The following is a 17,247-nucleotide window of genomic DNA, read 5'->3' as shown; positions in this document are numbered from 1 at the left end:
CCACCATGGCCAAGACCAAAGAGCTCTCCAAGGATGTCAGGGACAAGATTGTAGACCTACACAAGGCTGGAATGGGCTACAAGACCATCGCCAAGCAGCTTGGTGAGAAGGTGACAACAGTTGGTGCGATTATTCGAAAATGGAAGAAACACAAAAGAACTGTCAATCTCCCTCGGCCTGGGGCTCCATGCAAGATCTCACCTCGTGGAGTTGCAATGATCATGAGAACGGAGGAATCAGCCCTGAACTACACGGGAGGATATTGTCAATGATCTCAAGGCAGCTGGGACCATAGTCACCAAGAAAACAATTGGTAACACACTACGCCGTGAAGGACTGAAATCCTGCAGCGCCCGCAAGGTCCTCATGCTCAAGAAAGCACATATACAGGGCCGTCTGAAGTTTGCCAATGAACATCTGAATGATTCAGAGGAGAACTGGGTGAAAGTGTTGTGGTCAGATGAGACCAATATCGAGCTCTTTGGCATCAACTCAACTCGCTGTGTTTGGAGGAGGAGGAATGCTGCCTATGACCCCAAGAACACCATCCCCACCGTCAAACATGGAGGTGGAAACATTATACTTTGGGGGTGTTTTTCTGCTAAGGGGACAGGACAACTTCACCGCATCAAAGGGACGATGGACGGCGCCATGTACCGTCAAATATTGGGTGAGAACCTCCTTCCCTCAGCCAGGGCATTGAAAATGGGTCGTGGATGGGTATTCCAGCATGACAATGACCCAAAACACACGGCCAAGGCAACAAAGGAGTGGCTCAAGAAGAAGCACATTAAGGTCCTGGAGTGGCCTAGCCAGTCTCTAGACCTTAATCCCATAGGAAATCTGTGGAGGGAGCTGAAGGTTTGAGTTGCCAAACATCAGCCTCAAAACCTTAATGACTTGGAGAAGATCTGCAAAGAGGAGTGGGACAAAATCCCTCCTGAGATGTGTGCAAACCTGGTGGCCAACTACAAGAAACGTCTGACCTCTGTGATTGCCAACAAGGGTTTTGCCCTAAGTACTAAGTCATACTTATTTCCCTCATTAAAATGAAAATCAATTTATAACATTTTTGACAATTATAGACTGATCATGTTTTTGTCAGTGGGCAAATGTACAAAATCAGCAGGGGATCAAATACTTTTTTCCCTCACTGTATATACTATAGGGAATCTGTTGCCATTTCAGAAAGCGCTGAACTCCTGATATGCCTAGGGTTTAATGTGTGGAGGAAATGATGCAATGTATAATTAGCATTGTGTAGTAATTAATACTTCACAGACCGATATATATTTTTAGAGAGCATTGTATCTCTCTGCCCACCTCAATTAGACTCTATTGAATAATTCATGCGAGGGGTTCAAATATTCTGTAACTTGGTGTAACACACCACGCGAACATTTGGTCAACACAATTGCTACACAGCGTATTGGCATTGGTGGAGTTTGAACAGTGGTGGATCAGTGTGTTAGTGAACAGGCTTTGTGGTACTGATCTATGGCTGATGACATCCCCTAACCACACACACACACACACCCCACCTCACCACATCTAGCCATATGGCCCCGGGCCTGGAGTCCAAGGATGACAAACATTTTCCGGGCCAATGCCAACATGAATATCTGGCCCGTTCCCCAATTGTGTTCTGTGTTGCTCCCATTCTGTCGAGGAGCTTCCCACTCGGCTCCACACAGTTCCAACCAACACAGCATACAAATGACTCACATTAAAGAGAGCAAAATCGGTTGGGGCCATAGCATTCCAAATACATACAGACAGAGTTGAGCAGAGGGTCAGCCAGAGTCCACACACACTCCATCACATAAACACACCCCAAATGACACTGTGTGTGTTACGTGCGTATGTGTGTGTGTGTGTGTTGACAGTGGCACACTCTGGAACATATGACAACAGCCTCCTCTGCTCTGCCACTTAATCCCCACTCTCTACCCCCCCCCCCCCCCTTCCTCCCTCCCTCCCTCCAAGCTGGTGTTCCACTTCCAGATGCTGTTGGAGAACTTTGAGCGCACAGTGATTGACGACAGTCATAAAACCAAAGTGCTGGCAGAGATTTTTGTGGGGAAGATGTTCAAGATGGAGGTGTGGGAGACGCTGCTGACCTACATGCGGATCGGAGAGGTGGCTGAGTTCTGGAGCGACGCCGTTGTGAGTCCAGCGACCGTTCAATCAAATACACACACATAATGTACATTGACTGCCACACACAGGCACACACAGACACACACACTTTCCCCTACCCGAGGCAAAACAGAGGCCAGAGTCAGGAGAGGCAGGGACCCCAAATTGTCTGGTAATTAGTGTTCACTGGAATGGGGGAGGAAGTTGCTCCTCTCCTCATTCTTATGCAGATGAAGCAGCCTCCGGTGGCCACCTACACGCTCTATTAAAAACGGAAAAAGAGAAATATTTTTGTGCGCCTCAATTTCTCAATTTCTCTCTCCTTCTGGAGAGACAAAGAGTAGGAAGTATTTGCAAGTCAAATGAGGCTATTGATTGTGGTTTGTTAGTTTAGGGCCGCTGGTTCAGCAACCAGCAGGGGTGAGGTGAGTCATATCAATGTTGGTGTGTTTGTGTCTCAAGTCAACTCACATTTTATTTGTCACATGCTTCGTAAACAACAGGTGTAGACTAACAGTGAAATAGTTAATTACGAGTCCTTTTCCAACAATGCAGAGTTAAAGACAAAGATAAAACATAAAAATGTAAATAGTGACATGAGGAATAAATAGTCAAAATAACATGGCTACAGTATAAACAGGGAGTACCAGTACAGAGTGGATGTGCAGGGGTACGAGGTAATAACATGGCTACAGTATAAACAGGGAGTACCAGTACAGAGTGGATGTGCAGGGGTACGAGGTAATAACATGGCTACAGTATAAACAGGGAGTACCAGTATAGAGTGGATGTGCAGGGGTACGAGGTAATAACATGGCTACAGTATAAACAGGGAGTACCCGTACAGAGTGGATGTGCAGGGGTACGAGGTAATAACATGGCTACAGTATAAACAGGGAGTACCAGTACAGAGTGGATGTGCAGGGGTACGAGGTAATAACATGGCTACAGTATAAACAGGGAGTACCAGTACAGAGTGGATGTGCAGGGGTACGAGGTAATAACATGGCTACAGTATAAACAGGGAGTACCCGTACAGAGTGGATGTGCAGGGGTACGAGGTAATAACATGGCTACAGTATAAACAGGGAGTACCAGTACAGAGTGGATGTGCAGGGGTACGAGGTAATAACATGGCTACAGTATAAACAGGGAGTACCCGTACAGAGTGGATGTGCAGGGGTACGAGGTAATAACATGGCTACAGTATAAACAGGGAGTACCAGTACAGAGTGGATGTGCAGGGGTACGAGGTAATAACATGGCTACAGTATAAACAGGGAGTACCCGTACAGAGTGGATGTGCAGGGGTATGAGGTAATAACATGGCTACAGTATAAACAGGGAGTACCAGTACAGAGTGGATGTGCAGGGGTACGAGGTAATAACATGGCTACAGTATAAACAGGGAGTACCAGTACAGAGTGGATGTGCAGGGGTACGAGGTAATAACATGGCTACAGTATAAACAGGGAGTACCCGTACAGAGTGGATGTGCAGGGGTACGAGGTAATAACATGGCTACAGTATAAACAGGGAGTACCAGTACAGAGTGGATGTGCAGGGGTACGAGGTAATAACATGGCTACAGTATAAACAGGGAGTACCAGTATAGAGTGGATGTGCAGGGGTACGAGGTAATAACATGGCTACAGTATAAACAGGGAGTACCAGTACAGAGTGGATGTGCAGGGGTACGAGGTAATAACATGGCTACAGTATAAACAGGGAGTACCCGTACAGAGTGGATGTGCAGGGGTACGAGGTAATAACATGGCTACAGTATAAACAGGGAGTACCAGTACAGAGTGGATGTGCAGGGGTACGAGGTAATAACATGGCTACAGTATTAACAGGGAGTACCAGTACAGAGTGGATGTGCAGGGGTACCAGGTAATTGAGGTAGCTTTGTATATATAGGTAGGGGTAAAGTTACTAGGCAACAGGATAGATAATAGACAGTAGCAGCAGCGTATGTAGTGTGTGTGAATGTGTGTGTGTGGCGTCAGCATGCATGTGTGCGCGTGTTACGTGTGTGTGGGTGTATGTAGTGTATGTGTGTGTTGGAGTGTCAGTGGAAGCATGTGTGAGTGTGTGGGTGGAGTCCAGTGTGTGGGTGGTCCAGTGTGTGGGTGGCGTCCAGTGTGTGGGTGTCAGTGCAAGAGAGTTAGTGCAAAAAAGGGTCAATGCAGGTAGTCCGGGTAACCATTTGATTAGCTATTTATCAGTCTTGTTTAGCAGTCTTATGGCTTGGGGGTAGAAGCTGTTCAGGGTCCTGTTGGTTCCAGACTTGGTGCATCGGTACCGCCTGCCGTGCGTGGCTGGAGTGGCTGGGCCTACCTCTGACACCGCCTTGTACTACCACTCTATTTGAGTCATAACAGTGTTGTGGTGTGTGCTTTTGTTCGTGTCTCTGACTAATCAAGTTTCAAGTTTTAATGTCACGTGCACAAGTACAGTGAAATGCCTTTCTTGCAAACTCTAAACCCAACAATGCAGTAATCAATATCAATGTAGCACTAAAGACAACAAGGTAGAACAAAAACACACAATAAATGAAAATAAGAAATAAGAAGAACAGGAGAAAGTAAGAAGCTATATACAGGGTCTGTTCCAATACCATATTTACAATGTGCAGGGATACTGGAGTGATAGAAGTAGATATGTATAGGGGTAAGGTGACTAGGCATCAGGATATATGATAAACAGAGTAGCAGCAGCATAAATAATGATTGTATGTGAATGTGTGTGTGTAGAGTCAGTATAAATGTGTGTGCTGTTGTGCCTTCTTCACGACTGTGCGCCTGTGAGTGGACCATTTTAAGTCCTTAGTGATTTGGACACTGAGGAACTTGAAGCTCTCGAACCGTCCATGATCAGCTCCTTGGTCTTACTGACATTGAGGGAGTGGTTGTTGTCCCGGCACCACACTGCCAGGTCACTGACCTCCTCCCTGTAGTGTTCGTATCACTGACTATTTGAGTCACAGTGGTGTTGTGTCTTTTCTTGTCTCAGCACACAGGCTTGTACCCCATAGTGTCCAAGGGGATGAGGCTGATTGCCCAGGGTAAGGACCCACTGGAGGGCCAGAGACACACGTGTGGCATGGGGAACATGTTCCACTACAACACTACTGGCTGGCCTGATCTTCATTATGGAGCTCAATCAGCTAACTTTCAGTAGGTGGCATTATCATTATAATGGCTAATGGATACAAGGTGTCGAAAGCGTTCCACAGGGATGCTGGCCCATGTTGACTCCAATGCTTCCAATGTCAAGTTGGCTGGATGTCCTTCGGGTGGTGGACCATTCTTGATACACACAGGAAACTGTTGCGTGTGAAACACCCAGCAGCATTGCCGTTCTTGACTCAAACTGGTGCGCCTGGCACCTACTACCAAACCCCATTCAAAGGCGCTTAAATCTATTGTCCATTCACCCTTTGAATGGTACACACACACAATCCATGTCTCAATTGTCTCAAGGCTTAAAAATCCTTCTTTAACCTGTCTCCCCCCCTTCATCTACAATGATTGAAGTGGATTTAACAAGTGACATCAATAAGGGATCATAGCTTTCACCTGGATTCACCTGGTCAGTCTATGTCATGGAAAGAGCAGGTGTTCTTAATGTTTTGTATACTCAGTGTTCAGCTATGGTTTGGGGAAGGGTTAAAGGGAAAGGAGAGAAGAGGGGTTGAATGCATTGCACACAACACACACAGGTTTAATATGTAGTACACATCAACACAACTCCACAAACACACACACACACCCGTGATAATTGGCACATCCCATTAGCAGTACACCCCCATCTATTTACTGAAACATATCTAAACACATACAGCAACACACCTCCACACACACACACACACACACACTGCTGCCGCTCACACACTTCTGTCCAAACGAACACATCTCTGTGCCAATACATACACCTCCAGACAACCATTCCGACCCGTTACATTATAAGCCGACTCCAAACACCAAACAGCCTTTTCTCTCTGTCTCCAACAAACAACATCTCATCCTGCCTCAACCACTCAGCTCATAAACAAACGGGTTATGCAACCAGCCGCTAACCACCAGGGGTACAGGCGGAGGCAATAATAACATCCTGGATCCTTGGGATGTCATTACCCCATTTAAAATGATTAAGATTAAGGTTAGGGTAGAGAGGTGCCAAGGATCCTGAATACCACTAACCCACATTCAATCCTCAGCCAAGTAAAGCTGGGTTGTGTTCAGTAGGCACCAAAAATAAGAAAACTAGGAGGGACTAAAAGGTCTTGTCCAATAAGAAATGCTAATTTTCGTTTTCAGTTACAAAACGTTTTGCTACCGTGTGGGTTATTGAACTAGACCCTGGATGACTTTTTCATTGGTTCTGCCTGTCGCCCCTGTTCTCCCCAGATGGGAGAACCTTTCTCCTACAAGCGGGATTTGGGGATAATGGACAAGGATGAGAAGAGGAGGGAATTTTCACACATTTTCTGCTTGATGCAGGGATTAGCACTGTGCTGCCTTCTGAGTTTGTCTCCATAATCCATATGGAGTCCCCATTCTGACATGCACTATATAGCTCAGTACCCTATGAATAATACTGAACCCTGAGACAGTCCATAGAGGCTGCCTTGTCTTGTCTTCACTCTCTGTTCCACTGCATTGATTTATAGCGATGGCTCTGTGTGTCTGTGTGTGTGTGTATGTGTGTGTCTGTGTGTGTGTGTGTGTGAGAGAGAGAGAGAGAAATGGTGCAATTCCTCCCAGCCCCTGCTGGTTCGTAGTGCCATCCTCCCTCTCCTCTCCTCTCCTCTCCTCTCCTCTCCTCTCCTCTCCTCTCCTCTCCTCTCCTCTCCTCTCCTCTCCTCTCCTCTCCTCTCCTCTCCTCTCCTCTCCTCTCCCCCTTTGCCGTCTCTCTCCCCTCCCCTTCTCGTGTCATCATTACCTTCTTGTCTCTATCACTTCCTATCTGCCATCCACCTCTCCTGAGCATCCCCTTCTTCCCTCCTTGCCTCCATCTGGGGAGACATCTTCTTTCTGAGAGGGACTCTGAATCGGTGGAGGCTCTCCGTGGAGCACTGGCTCTGTTATTGCCAGAGGCTATGAAGAAATCTATTTAAATGCAGGCAGAATTAAAGATTTAGAGGGGAGTGGGGATGAAATGAAGAGGAGAGGAGAGGAGCGCCATCAATTGGGATCTAAACCAAGCACTCCAGTCCACTCCTCTCCACTCCTCAGAGAGACAGGATTAGGTGGTGTTTCTGAGACAGGGGGCCTGAGTCAGAAGGCCACTCAGTTTCTTTCTCAGTCTCTCTCTCTTTTATATTTCTCTCTTTTTTCTTTCTCTCTCTCTAACTCCTCAGGTCTCTCACACACAAACTCTAGATAGTAGTGAATATTGATGAATATTTCCATCTTATACCTTAATAACATCTCTTTGTCTCTCTCTCTCCCCTTCTCTCTCTCCACGCTTCCATCTCCCCTCTCCCCCTGTCCTACAGACTGTGTTAAGGCCTACTATAAGATGGCTAAAAGGCGATGTATGGTAAATCCATCTTCTGCACTGGCCATGCAACATTTACAGTGATACGGCCTCTGCAGAAGTCAGGGCATTCATACTTCTTGCGCGTTGTGTAGCAGATCAGAACTGTTGAGCAGAGCGTTTGTGAAGGAAGTTGTCAAGGAAGTTAGTTTGTGTTTATACAGGACTCCCCCCCCCCCCCACCCACCCACCCACCCACCTATCTTCAACCAATCATGTCAATGCGGAGCTATACAGAGCCCTCCACACTGTTACAAAATTTGGTAGGTGCAGGATATGCGGTACAGAGCTCGATTTGGCCTCTGCATGCCTCTGACCACATTTCCAGATCAAGCATAAATTGGCTTTAATGCCACACTTCTCACTTTCACACGCCACACCTGTTATATCTCACCCATTGGAAAGTACTGCTTTTATTTTTCTAATTAGCCCATTTTATAGTGCGTGAACTTTCAACTGTGCTCCAAATCGTTTTGAAATAGAAGCATCTGTGACCGCAATTTAACATCACGCGCGGAACCTCTATCATTGTCCTGTCTTGCCACAGCACTGTGAATCGCGGCACATTGAAGCATATGATTGGTCTAGTTATGTAAGGGCTCAAGAAGATTGGATGCGTTTTTTAAAGAAACGCTGCTCAAGATTAGAGTGGAGCTGAATAGAGAGAGAACGTTCTCCACTGAGATTATACAACTGTAAAAAGAGCAGCACGGTAGCGCTGTTTTATGTACAATGTTGTCAACAAAATTAGGTTGCTGTTACTCCCGTCCCTATTGCAGAATGCAGCCTTTTGATAGCATGTACTAAAGTCGATTTAATCCACACTTGCATTAGTCCCTTTGTTTGGAAATTGGCTTTTAGGCTGTGACAACGAAAAGGCAGCACATACCTACAGTATGTTTTAGCAGGGAAGTTTGGTAGTGACCTGATTGGTAAATATCAAAACCATTTTGTCAAACAGATTGTGAACCAAAAAGTGTACGTTTGATTCTAGAGGGGGTACAATAAATATACAAATAATTTGGTTAAGTGTATGGGGAAGATTTATGTCATCTTGTTTTCAGGAGATTTTATTATCAATTTATTTTATTTAGTCTGATCAGTTGAACAATTCTCATTCTTAACAATGGGCTAAAATGAAGGATAATTACTGTGCTTGTCAGCAAGGACACTCCTGTTATTCCCTACACAAACAGTCTTTTATTATTCCACTTCTTCCCAATGTTGCCAGTGTAATCACAGATTTGAAATCTGATAGGCCTACTTGTGTCTTTGAAAATGAATTATATGAGGCTATGTATTTTTGCAGCCATTCATGGACAGTTTTGAATAACTCATACAAATAAGCATTGGATATTAAATGCTCCAGGCCTTGAATATAATTTTTGACATTTTAGTATTGTGCACATGCTAAGCAGAGATGGTACGGGGACTCACAACTCATAAACAATTCATATTTTGTCTATTTTTATTTTTATTTATTTAACCTTTATTTAACCAGGTAAGCCAGTTGAGAACAAGTTCTCATTTACAACTGCGACCTGGCCAAGATAAAGCAAAGCAGTGCGATAAAAACAACAACACAGAGTTACATATGGGGTAAAACAAAACATAAAGTCAAAAATACAACAGAAAATATATATACTGTGTGCAAATGTAGCAAATTATGGAGGTAAGGCAATAAATAGGCTATAGTGCAAAATAATTACAATTAGTATTAACACTGGAATGATAGATTTGCAAGAGATGATGTGCAAATAGAGATACTGGGGTGCAAATGAGCAAAATAAATAACAATATAGGGATGAGGTAGTTGGGTGGGCTAATTACAGATGGGCTGTGTACAGGTGCAGTGATCGGTAAGGTGCTCTGACAACTGATGCTTAAAGTTAGTGAGGGAGATAAGAGTCTCCAGCTTCAGAGATTTTTTCAATTCGTTCCAGTCATTGGCAGCAGAGAACTGGAAGGAATGGTGGCCAAAGGAGGTGTTGGCTTTGGGGACGACCAGTGAGATATACCTGCTGGAGCGCATACTACGGGTGGGTGTTGCTATGGTGACCAATGAGCTAAGATAAGGCGGGGATTTGCCTAGCAGTGATTTATAGATGGCCTGGAGCCAGTGGGTTTGGCGACGAATATGTAGTGAGGACCAGCCAACAAGAGCGTACAGGTCACAGTGGTGGGTAGTGTATGGGGCTTTGGAGACAAAACGGATGGCACTGTGATAGACTACATCCAATTTGCTGAGTAGAGTGTTGGAGGCTATTTTGTAAATGACATCGCCGAAGTCAAGGATCGGTAGGATAGTCAGTTTTACGAGGGCATGTTTAGCAGCATGAGTGAAGGAGGCTTTGTTGCGAAATAGGAATCCGATTCTAGATTTAACTTTGGATTGGAGATTCTTAATGTGAGTCTGGAAGGAGAGTTTACAGTCTAACCAGACACCTAGGTATTTGTAGTTGTCCACATACTCTAGGTCAGACCCGTCGAGAGTAGTGATTCTAGTCGGGTGGGCGGGTGCCAGCAGCGTTCGATTGAAGAGCATGCATTTAGTTTTATTAGTGTTTAAGAGCAGTTTCCTAGCCTCAGTGCAGTGGGCAGCTGGGAGGAAGTGCTCTTATTCTCCATGGACTTTACAGTGTCCCAAAACTTTTTGGAGTTAGTGCTACAGGATGCAAATTTCTGTTTGAAAAAGTTAGCCTTTGCTTTCCTAACTGCTTGTGTAAATTGGTTCCTAACTTCCCTGAAAAGTTGCATATCGCGAGGGCTATTTGATGCTAATGTAGTACGCCACAGGATGTTTTTGTGCTGGTCAAGGGCAGTCAAGTCTGAGGAGAACCAGGGGCTATATCTGTTCTTAGTTCTGTATTTTTTTAATGGGGCATGTTTATTTAAGATTGAGAGGAAATTACTTTTAAAGAACAACCAGGCCAGTCTATGTATGATGATGGCAAAGATCTTCAACTAGTTGGCATAAACCACCTGAATATTGATATTCATTAGATTTTTCTTGAAGGTTGGGTGATTTTGAGAAATTAATTGTTAGAACAAGAACATTTTCAAACACCCATCACTTGGGAAACATAACTCAGGGGTGGCCAAACCCTTCAGGAAAGGAAGCAGGATTTTCTTCCAGACCTATTTTAAAGAGATACAGTAGTTCACCAAAATTACAAAATACAAAATGTTTGTGTCCTTACCTTGAAAGCAGTCTATGGACAAGAAGACTGCAATCTATGATTTGGTTACCCACTGCTATTAATACTATAATAGTATTTCCTTTGCAGAGCATTCCCACTGACCTTCCCACTGTTTCTCCATTTGCCTGTCTCCCTATCTCATTTCATTACTGTCTGAATAGTGTCAAACCACCTAAAAATACATGTAAAAAAATATTAGCATTCTTAGAATGTAATCCCCCCAAAATCTCAAAGTAACAATGTCATCGAATTTTGAGTGTTCATTTAATGTTCAAAGCATTCTGAATACACCTGACCTGCGTTTTTTCCCCCACCCTGGTCATAGGCCTAAGCCATGTCAAAATACATAGAATTGCAGGAAATGAGCTTTAAAACAGTACAATTTTCCTCCCCCAGACCCCGTCTAGGCAAAATCTCACTGCAAGCTTTCTTCAAAAGTTCTCAGTCCTGCCCATGCTGCAGTGTGGAACAAGAAGGAAGCCAAGAAAAACTTCCACATGGTGGCCAACCTGGACCATCTGGTACACAGGGAAGTCAGGAACCAATATACACAATCAGTTAGGAAAGCAAAGGCTAGCTTTTTCAAACTTTTCAAATTTGCATCCTGTAGCACTAACTCCAAAAAGTTTTGGGACACTGTAAAGTCCATGGAGAATAAGAGCACCTCCTCCCAGCTGCCCACTGCACTGAGGCTAGGAAACACTGTCACCACTGATAAATCTACGATAATTGAGAATTTCAACAAGCATTTTGCTACGGCTGGCCATGCTTTCCACCTGGCTACCCCTACCCCGGCCACCAGCTCTGCACCCTCCACTGCAACTTGCCCATGCCCCCCCCCCGCTTCTCCTTCACACAAATTCAGACAGCTGATGTTCTGAAAGAGCTGCAAAATCTGGACCCCTACAAATCAACTGGGCTAGACAATCTGGACCCTTTCTTTCTAAAATTAGCCGCCAAAATTGTCGCAACCCGTATTACTAGCCTGTTCAACCTCTCTTTCGTATCGTCTGAGATCCCCAGAGATTGGAAAGCTGCCGCGGTCATCCCCCTCTTCAAAGGGGGTGACACTCTAGATTCAAACTGTTACAGACCTATATCCATCCTGCCCTGCCTTTCGAAAGTATTTGAAAGCCAAGTTAACAAACAGATCACCAACCACTTCGAATCCCACCGTACCTTCTCCGCTATGCAATCTGGTTTCCGAGCTGGTCATGGGTGCACCTCAGCCACGCTCAAGGTCCTAAACTATATTATAACCGCGATTAATAAAAGACAGTACTGTGCAGCCGTCTTCATCGACCTGACCAAGGCTTTCGACTCTGTCAATCACCACATTCTTATTGGCAGACTAAATAACCTTGGTTTCTCAAATGACTGCCTCGCCTGGTTCACCAACTACTTCTCAGATAGAGTTCAATGTGTCAAATCGGAGGGCCTGTTGTCTGGACCTCTGGCAGTCTCTATGGAGGTGCCACAGGGTTCAATTCTCGGGCCGACTCTATTCTCTGTATATATCAATGATGTCGCTCTTGCTGCTGGTGACTCTCAGATCCACCTCTACGCAGATGACACCATTTTGTATAAATCTGGCCCTTCATTGGACACTGTGTTAACAAACCTCCAAACGAGCTTCAATGTCATACAACACTCCTTCCGTAGCCTCCAACTGCTCTTAAACGCTAGTAAAACTAAATGCATGCTCTTCAATCGAACGCTGCTTGCACCCGCCCGCCCGACTAGAATCACTACTCTTGGCGGGTCTGACTTAGAATATGTGGACAACTACAAATACCTAGGTGTCTGGTTAGACCGTAAACTCTCCTTCCAGACTCACATTAAGCATCTCCAATCCAAAGTTACATCTGGAATCGGCTTCCTATTTCGCAGCAAAGCCTCCTTCACTTATGCTGCCAAACATGCCCTCGTAAAACTGACTATCCTACCGATCCTTGACTTCGGCGATGTCATTTACAAAATAGCCTCCAACACTCTACTCAGCAAATTGGATGTAGTCTATCACAGTGCCATCCGTTTTGTCACCAAAGCCCCATATACTACCCACCATTGTGACCTGTACGATCTCGTTGGCTGGCCCTCACTACATATTCATCGCCAAACCCACTGGCTCCAGGTCATCTATAAATCACTGCTAGTCAAATCCCCGCCTTATCTTAGCTCATTGGTCACCATAGCAACACCCACCCGTAGTCTGCGCTCCAGCAGGTATATCTCACTGGTCATCTCCAAAGCCAACACCTCCTTTGGCCGCCATTCCTTCCAGTTTTCTGCTGCCAATGACTGGAACGAACTGCAAAAATCTCTGAAGCAGGAGACTCTTATCTCCCTCACTAACTTTAAGCATCAGTTGTCAGAGCAGCTTACCGATCACTGCACCTGTACACAGCCCATCTGTAATTAGCCCACCCAACTACCTCATCCCCATATTGTTATTTATTTTGCTAATTTGCACCCCAGTATCTCTATTTGCACATCATCTTCTGCACATCTATCATTCCAGTGTTAATACTAAATTGTAATTATTTTGCACTATGGCCTATTTATTGCCTTACCTCCATAACTTGCTACATTTGCACACAGTGTATATAGATTTTCTATTGTGTTATTGACTGTATGTTTTGTTTTATCCCATGTGTAACTGTGTTGTTGTTTTTATCGCACTGCTTTGCTTTATCTTGGCCAGGTCGCAGTTGTAAATGAGAACTTGTTCTCAACTGGCTAACCTGGTTAAATAAAGGTTAAATAAATAAAAATAAACACAAAGAGCTGAGGGCCTTCGCTGATAGAATGAGGAGAAGGATAAATACTGGAACTGCCTGGAGCAGGAGGAAGAGGGGAAGAAAGGGGAGGAAGAGGAAGAAGAGAAAGAGGATGGAGCGCAGGATGAGAGCAAGGAGACCGAGGTGAAAAAGGATTGTAACGAGGGGTGAAACAGCCATTTCAGCTACAGCGAAAGATAAGGCTACAGTGAAGGATGAAACCGCCAATAAGAAGGCTGAGAGCAGTCCGGAAACTCAATCAGAGACCAATCAGAGCTCTCCGTCCGTGGGAGAGGGGATGGACTGGCAGCAGAAGTTAAGACACATCATGTTCCTGCAAAAGGAGGGTAACGTCCTGCTTACAGAGAAATACAGCGAGGCCACGGGAAAGTCAAAGAGGCTCTGGAGTATGTGGACTTCATTCAGAACAAGGTAAGTGTCCATTAATTGGCAAGTTCATTCAGTGGTGCGTTATTTCATTCAGTGGTCAGTTCATTCAGTGGTATTTTCATTCAGTGATGTGTTCTTCCAATGTTGTGTCCATTAAGTGGAATGTCCATTTATTCATTGGTCTGTTCACTCAGGGTAAGGTCTTCATTCAGTGTGAAACAACCAATTAATCTAGTCATAGAACTGATAATACACTTGAAATAAGTATTTAGAGATAAAATAATGATTCATTAGAATGACAGGCTGAAAAACAAAAGAAAATGTTCTTATGAAACGGTTAAGAATGATGATGACAATACATAAAGGCAATATGTTTTTGTTGGGTAATGTTTCTGTTTTGGATCATCTTTTGAATATACAACTGCCAACTTTGGAATGTTGACGTTTTTGGGGTCATTGTTTGAGCAGTCAGCAAGTGCCCTAAGATGACTCCTCTAAGTGATCTGTTCATGCCATCTCACAAGCTCTAATCAAAGTTCCAATGTTGCCACTCCACTGAAGAGAGAAGAGCAACGCTATGGGGTTGTAGGTACACTGGCAGAACAGAACAGGAACAGGGAGAGGAGCGACGTAGCTAAAAATAACAGAGACCCTTGGAGATTTAGAGTGAGCGCTCGCCCAGGCATCTCTTACTCTCTGTCACCCTCCTCCCTCCCACTTTTTATTTCTCTCCCCCTCGCTCTTTTTCTCTCTGTCATTCCTTCTCCATTTTCTCCCTGTATCTCTCTCCACCCCCCTCCCTCCCGTCATCAATATATTTGCCTCTCCTTCCCTCTTTCCATCTCTGTATATCTCCCGAGTGGCGCAGTGGTCTAAGGCACTGCATCGCAGTGCTAGCTGTGCCACTAGAGATCCTGGTTCGAATCCAGGCTCTGTCATAGCCGGCCACGACCGGGAGACCCATGGGGCGGCGCACAATTGGCCCAGGGTAGGGGAGGGAATGGCCGGCAGGGATGTAGCTCAGTTGGTAGAGCATGGCGTTTGCAACGCCAGGGTTGTGGGTTCGATTCCCACAGGGGGCCAGTATGAAAAAAATAATAATGTATGCACTCACTAACTGTAAGGCGCTCTGGATAAGAGCGTCTGCTGAATGACTAAATGGGAGAAGGAGAGAAAACATGGACCCTTTCTATGTTCAGCCTGTTACGCTAGAGATATATTTTTGTTTGCATGGGCTGCATCTCAATCCACCACATCCGCCTATGTTGCCCTTCCGCATCTGCGGTGGAAAGTGGCTGAGCTACAGCGTTGTTTGTCAGACCAGGAGAAATCCCGAAAATCGTTCCTCTTACGAAAACATCTGTAGCCTCCGAACGGTTTGGCCTTAAAAAACGAATATGACCACTGTAGAATGGGGAGACTCTCACGAACAGGATGGTGTTCCCCGTTTTGCTCTACGACCCCATTGTAGGACTCGTCTGAAGTCGATAACGCGTTTGTGCCAACTTCTGTCTGTAGTGTCCGAACCGTTTGGACTACAAACTAATATGACCCCATTGTAGAAAGGGGAGATGGGTTCTCTGTTTTGCTCTATGACCCCCCACAAGTGTCACTGGACTCATCTAAATGTAACCCATACAAATGAATGGAAGTATGGAGGTAGTTTTGTGCCAACAAAAATAAGAGTTTAAATGTGTAAAAAAACAAAGATATCTCCTGAGCTTTCTTATATCTCTTAGATATAGGATAGACACTTCAAAACCTTATTCAATATGATTTATTTTTTGACTGTCTTTTTTGCCATTAATGAGTGTGTTATTCAATGTGTTTCTATGTGCTATAGTAGTAAAGGCAATATTCAATATTTTATCAAATCATTTTTAAATATAATTATTTTATACCTAAAGGGTTCCTAAAATTACAATAAAATAGATAAATGATCCATGGTATGACCTTCTTAAAACAATTCCATATGTCATCTTAGAACCCAACAGCTTAGACTTAGCAAATGTATTGAAATACAGAAATATCTCATTTACATAAGTATTCACACCGCTGAGTCAATACATGTTAGAATCACCTTTGGCAGTGATTACAGCTGTGAGTCTTTCTGGGTAAGTCTCTAAGACTATACCCATAACATGATCCAGCCACAACCATGCTTGAAAGTATGAAGTGGGGCTCAGTGATGTGTTGTGTTGGATTTGCCCCAAATACAACGCTTTGTATTCAGGACATACATTTTTTGCAGTTTTACTTTAAAGCAGCTTAGACTTTTAAGAAATAACCTCTGTTTGGAGCTGAATGCTCTACATCTGTAGTACAAACACTTGGCCTTGAGTGGACCTTGTCCTGATGTTGCTCCCAGACTTGATTTTTCCATCTTTCTCTCTCCCTTTGTTCTGGAAGTTGCCAAACACACTTGCATCATTCCCTTCTAAAGACAACAGTAAAGAGTGAAATTCATTGTTTCCTTTTTTACCTGAATTATTTATCTCGGAGTGGATGTGATATGGGTTTACTGATCATACCCTTCTCCTTCACACTCTCTCTGTTCTCTCACTCCCTTTGTATTTTTCTTCTCTCTATTCCTATTTTACCCACTTTCTGGGTCTGTCGCTCCTTTGCTCACTCTCTAACTATACATATTTTACTCTCTCTCCCCCTCTCTCTTCTAATATCCCTCTATCTCTTATTCTCTCTAACTCATTTCTCTCTTCCTCCTCCCTGCTTCTTCTCCTCTCTCAATGTCCCTTCTTACTTTTTTTCTGTCCATTCTCTCTTCCTCTTTCCTTTACAAATATCTTCCTCTACTGTATCCTCTATCTCTCCCTCCTCTACCCCTCCCTCCTCTACCTCTCCCATCTCTCTCTGTAGATAACTTCAAGGCAGTGTACCAGCAGGCTAGGGCCCACTTGGCTCTGTGCAACGAGCAGGAGGCCAGGAAGGACTTCCAGAAGGTGGAGCATCTGGAGCCCAAGTTCAAGCCCACCGTCAATCAGGAAAATAAGAGGCTGGATGAGAACCTCCGGAACAAGCACGTCAGCAATAACAAGAACAACTGGGAAGCTACAGTGGAAAAGTGGGGCCCCGAGTTAGAAAAAGTAAAGAAGCCAATTAAGTTTCAAGAGGAGGAAAAAGGACCGGAGGGGAGTGTTAAGAAAGAAGGAGAAGCAGACCCGACTATAAAATAG

General features: G+C 44.5%; 1 protein-coding gene across 1 annotated transcript in view; it reads left to right on the top strand.

Annotated features, from left to right (window-relative positions):
- LOC311104608 (AH receptor-interacting protein-like) overlaps positions 1-17,247 on the top strand; it is a gene marked incomplete at both ends in the record, with an annotated part of 20,101 nt that extends 2,854 nt beyond the window's left edge. Inside the window, 6 exons of the mRNA XM_084146476.1 lie at positions 1,987-2,166; positions 5,155-5,318; positions 11,329-11,404; positions 13,691-13,807; positions 13,899-14,070; positions 16,931-17,247. Coding sequence (XP_084002602.1) covers positions 1,987-2,166; positions 5,155-5,318; positions 11,329-11,404; positions 13,691-13,807; positions 13,899-14,070; positions 16,931-17,247 — 1,026 coding nt within the window. The remainder of the gene's footprint in view (positions 1-1,986; positions 2,167-5,154; positions 5,319-11,328; positions 11,405-13,690; positions 13,808-13,898; positions 14,071-16,930) is intronic.

Source organism: Coregonus lavaretus (assembly GCF_964263955.1).
Source record: "Coregonus lavaretus genome assembly, chromosome: 29".
NCBI classification, from domain to species: domain Eukaryota; kingdom Metazoa; phylum Chordata; class Actinopteri; order Salmoniformes; family Salmonidae; genus Coregonus; species Coregonus lavaretus.
The sequence above is the reverse complement of the archived record's forward strand: the minus strand, read 5'-3'. Positions and strand labels throughout refer to the sequence as shown.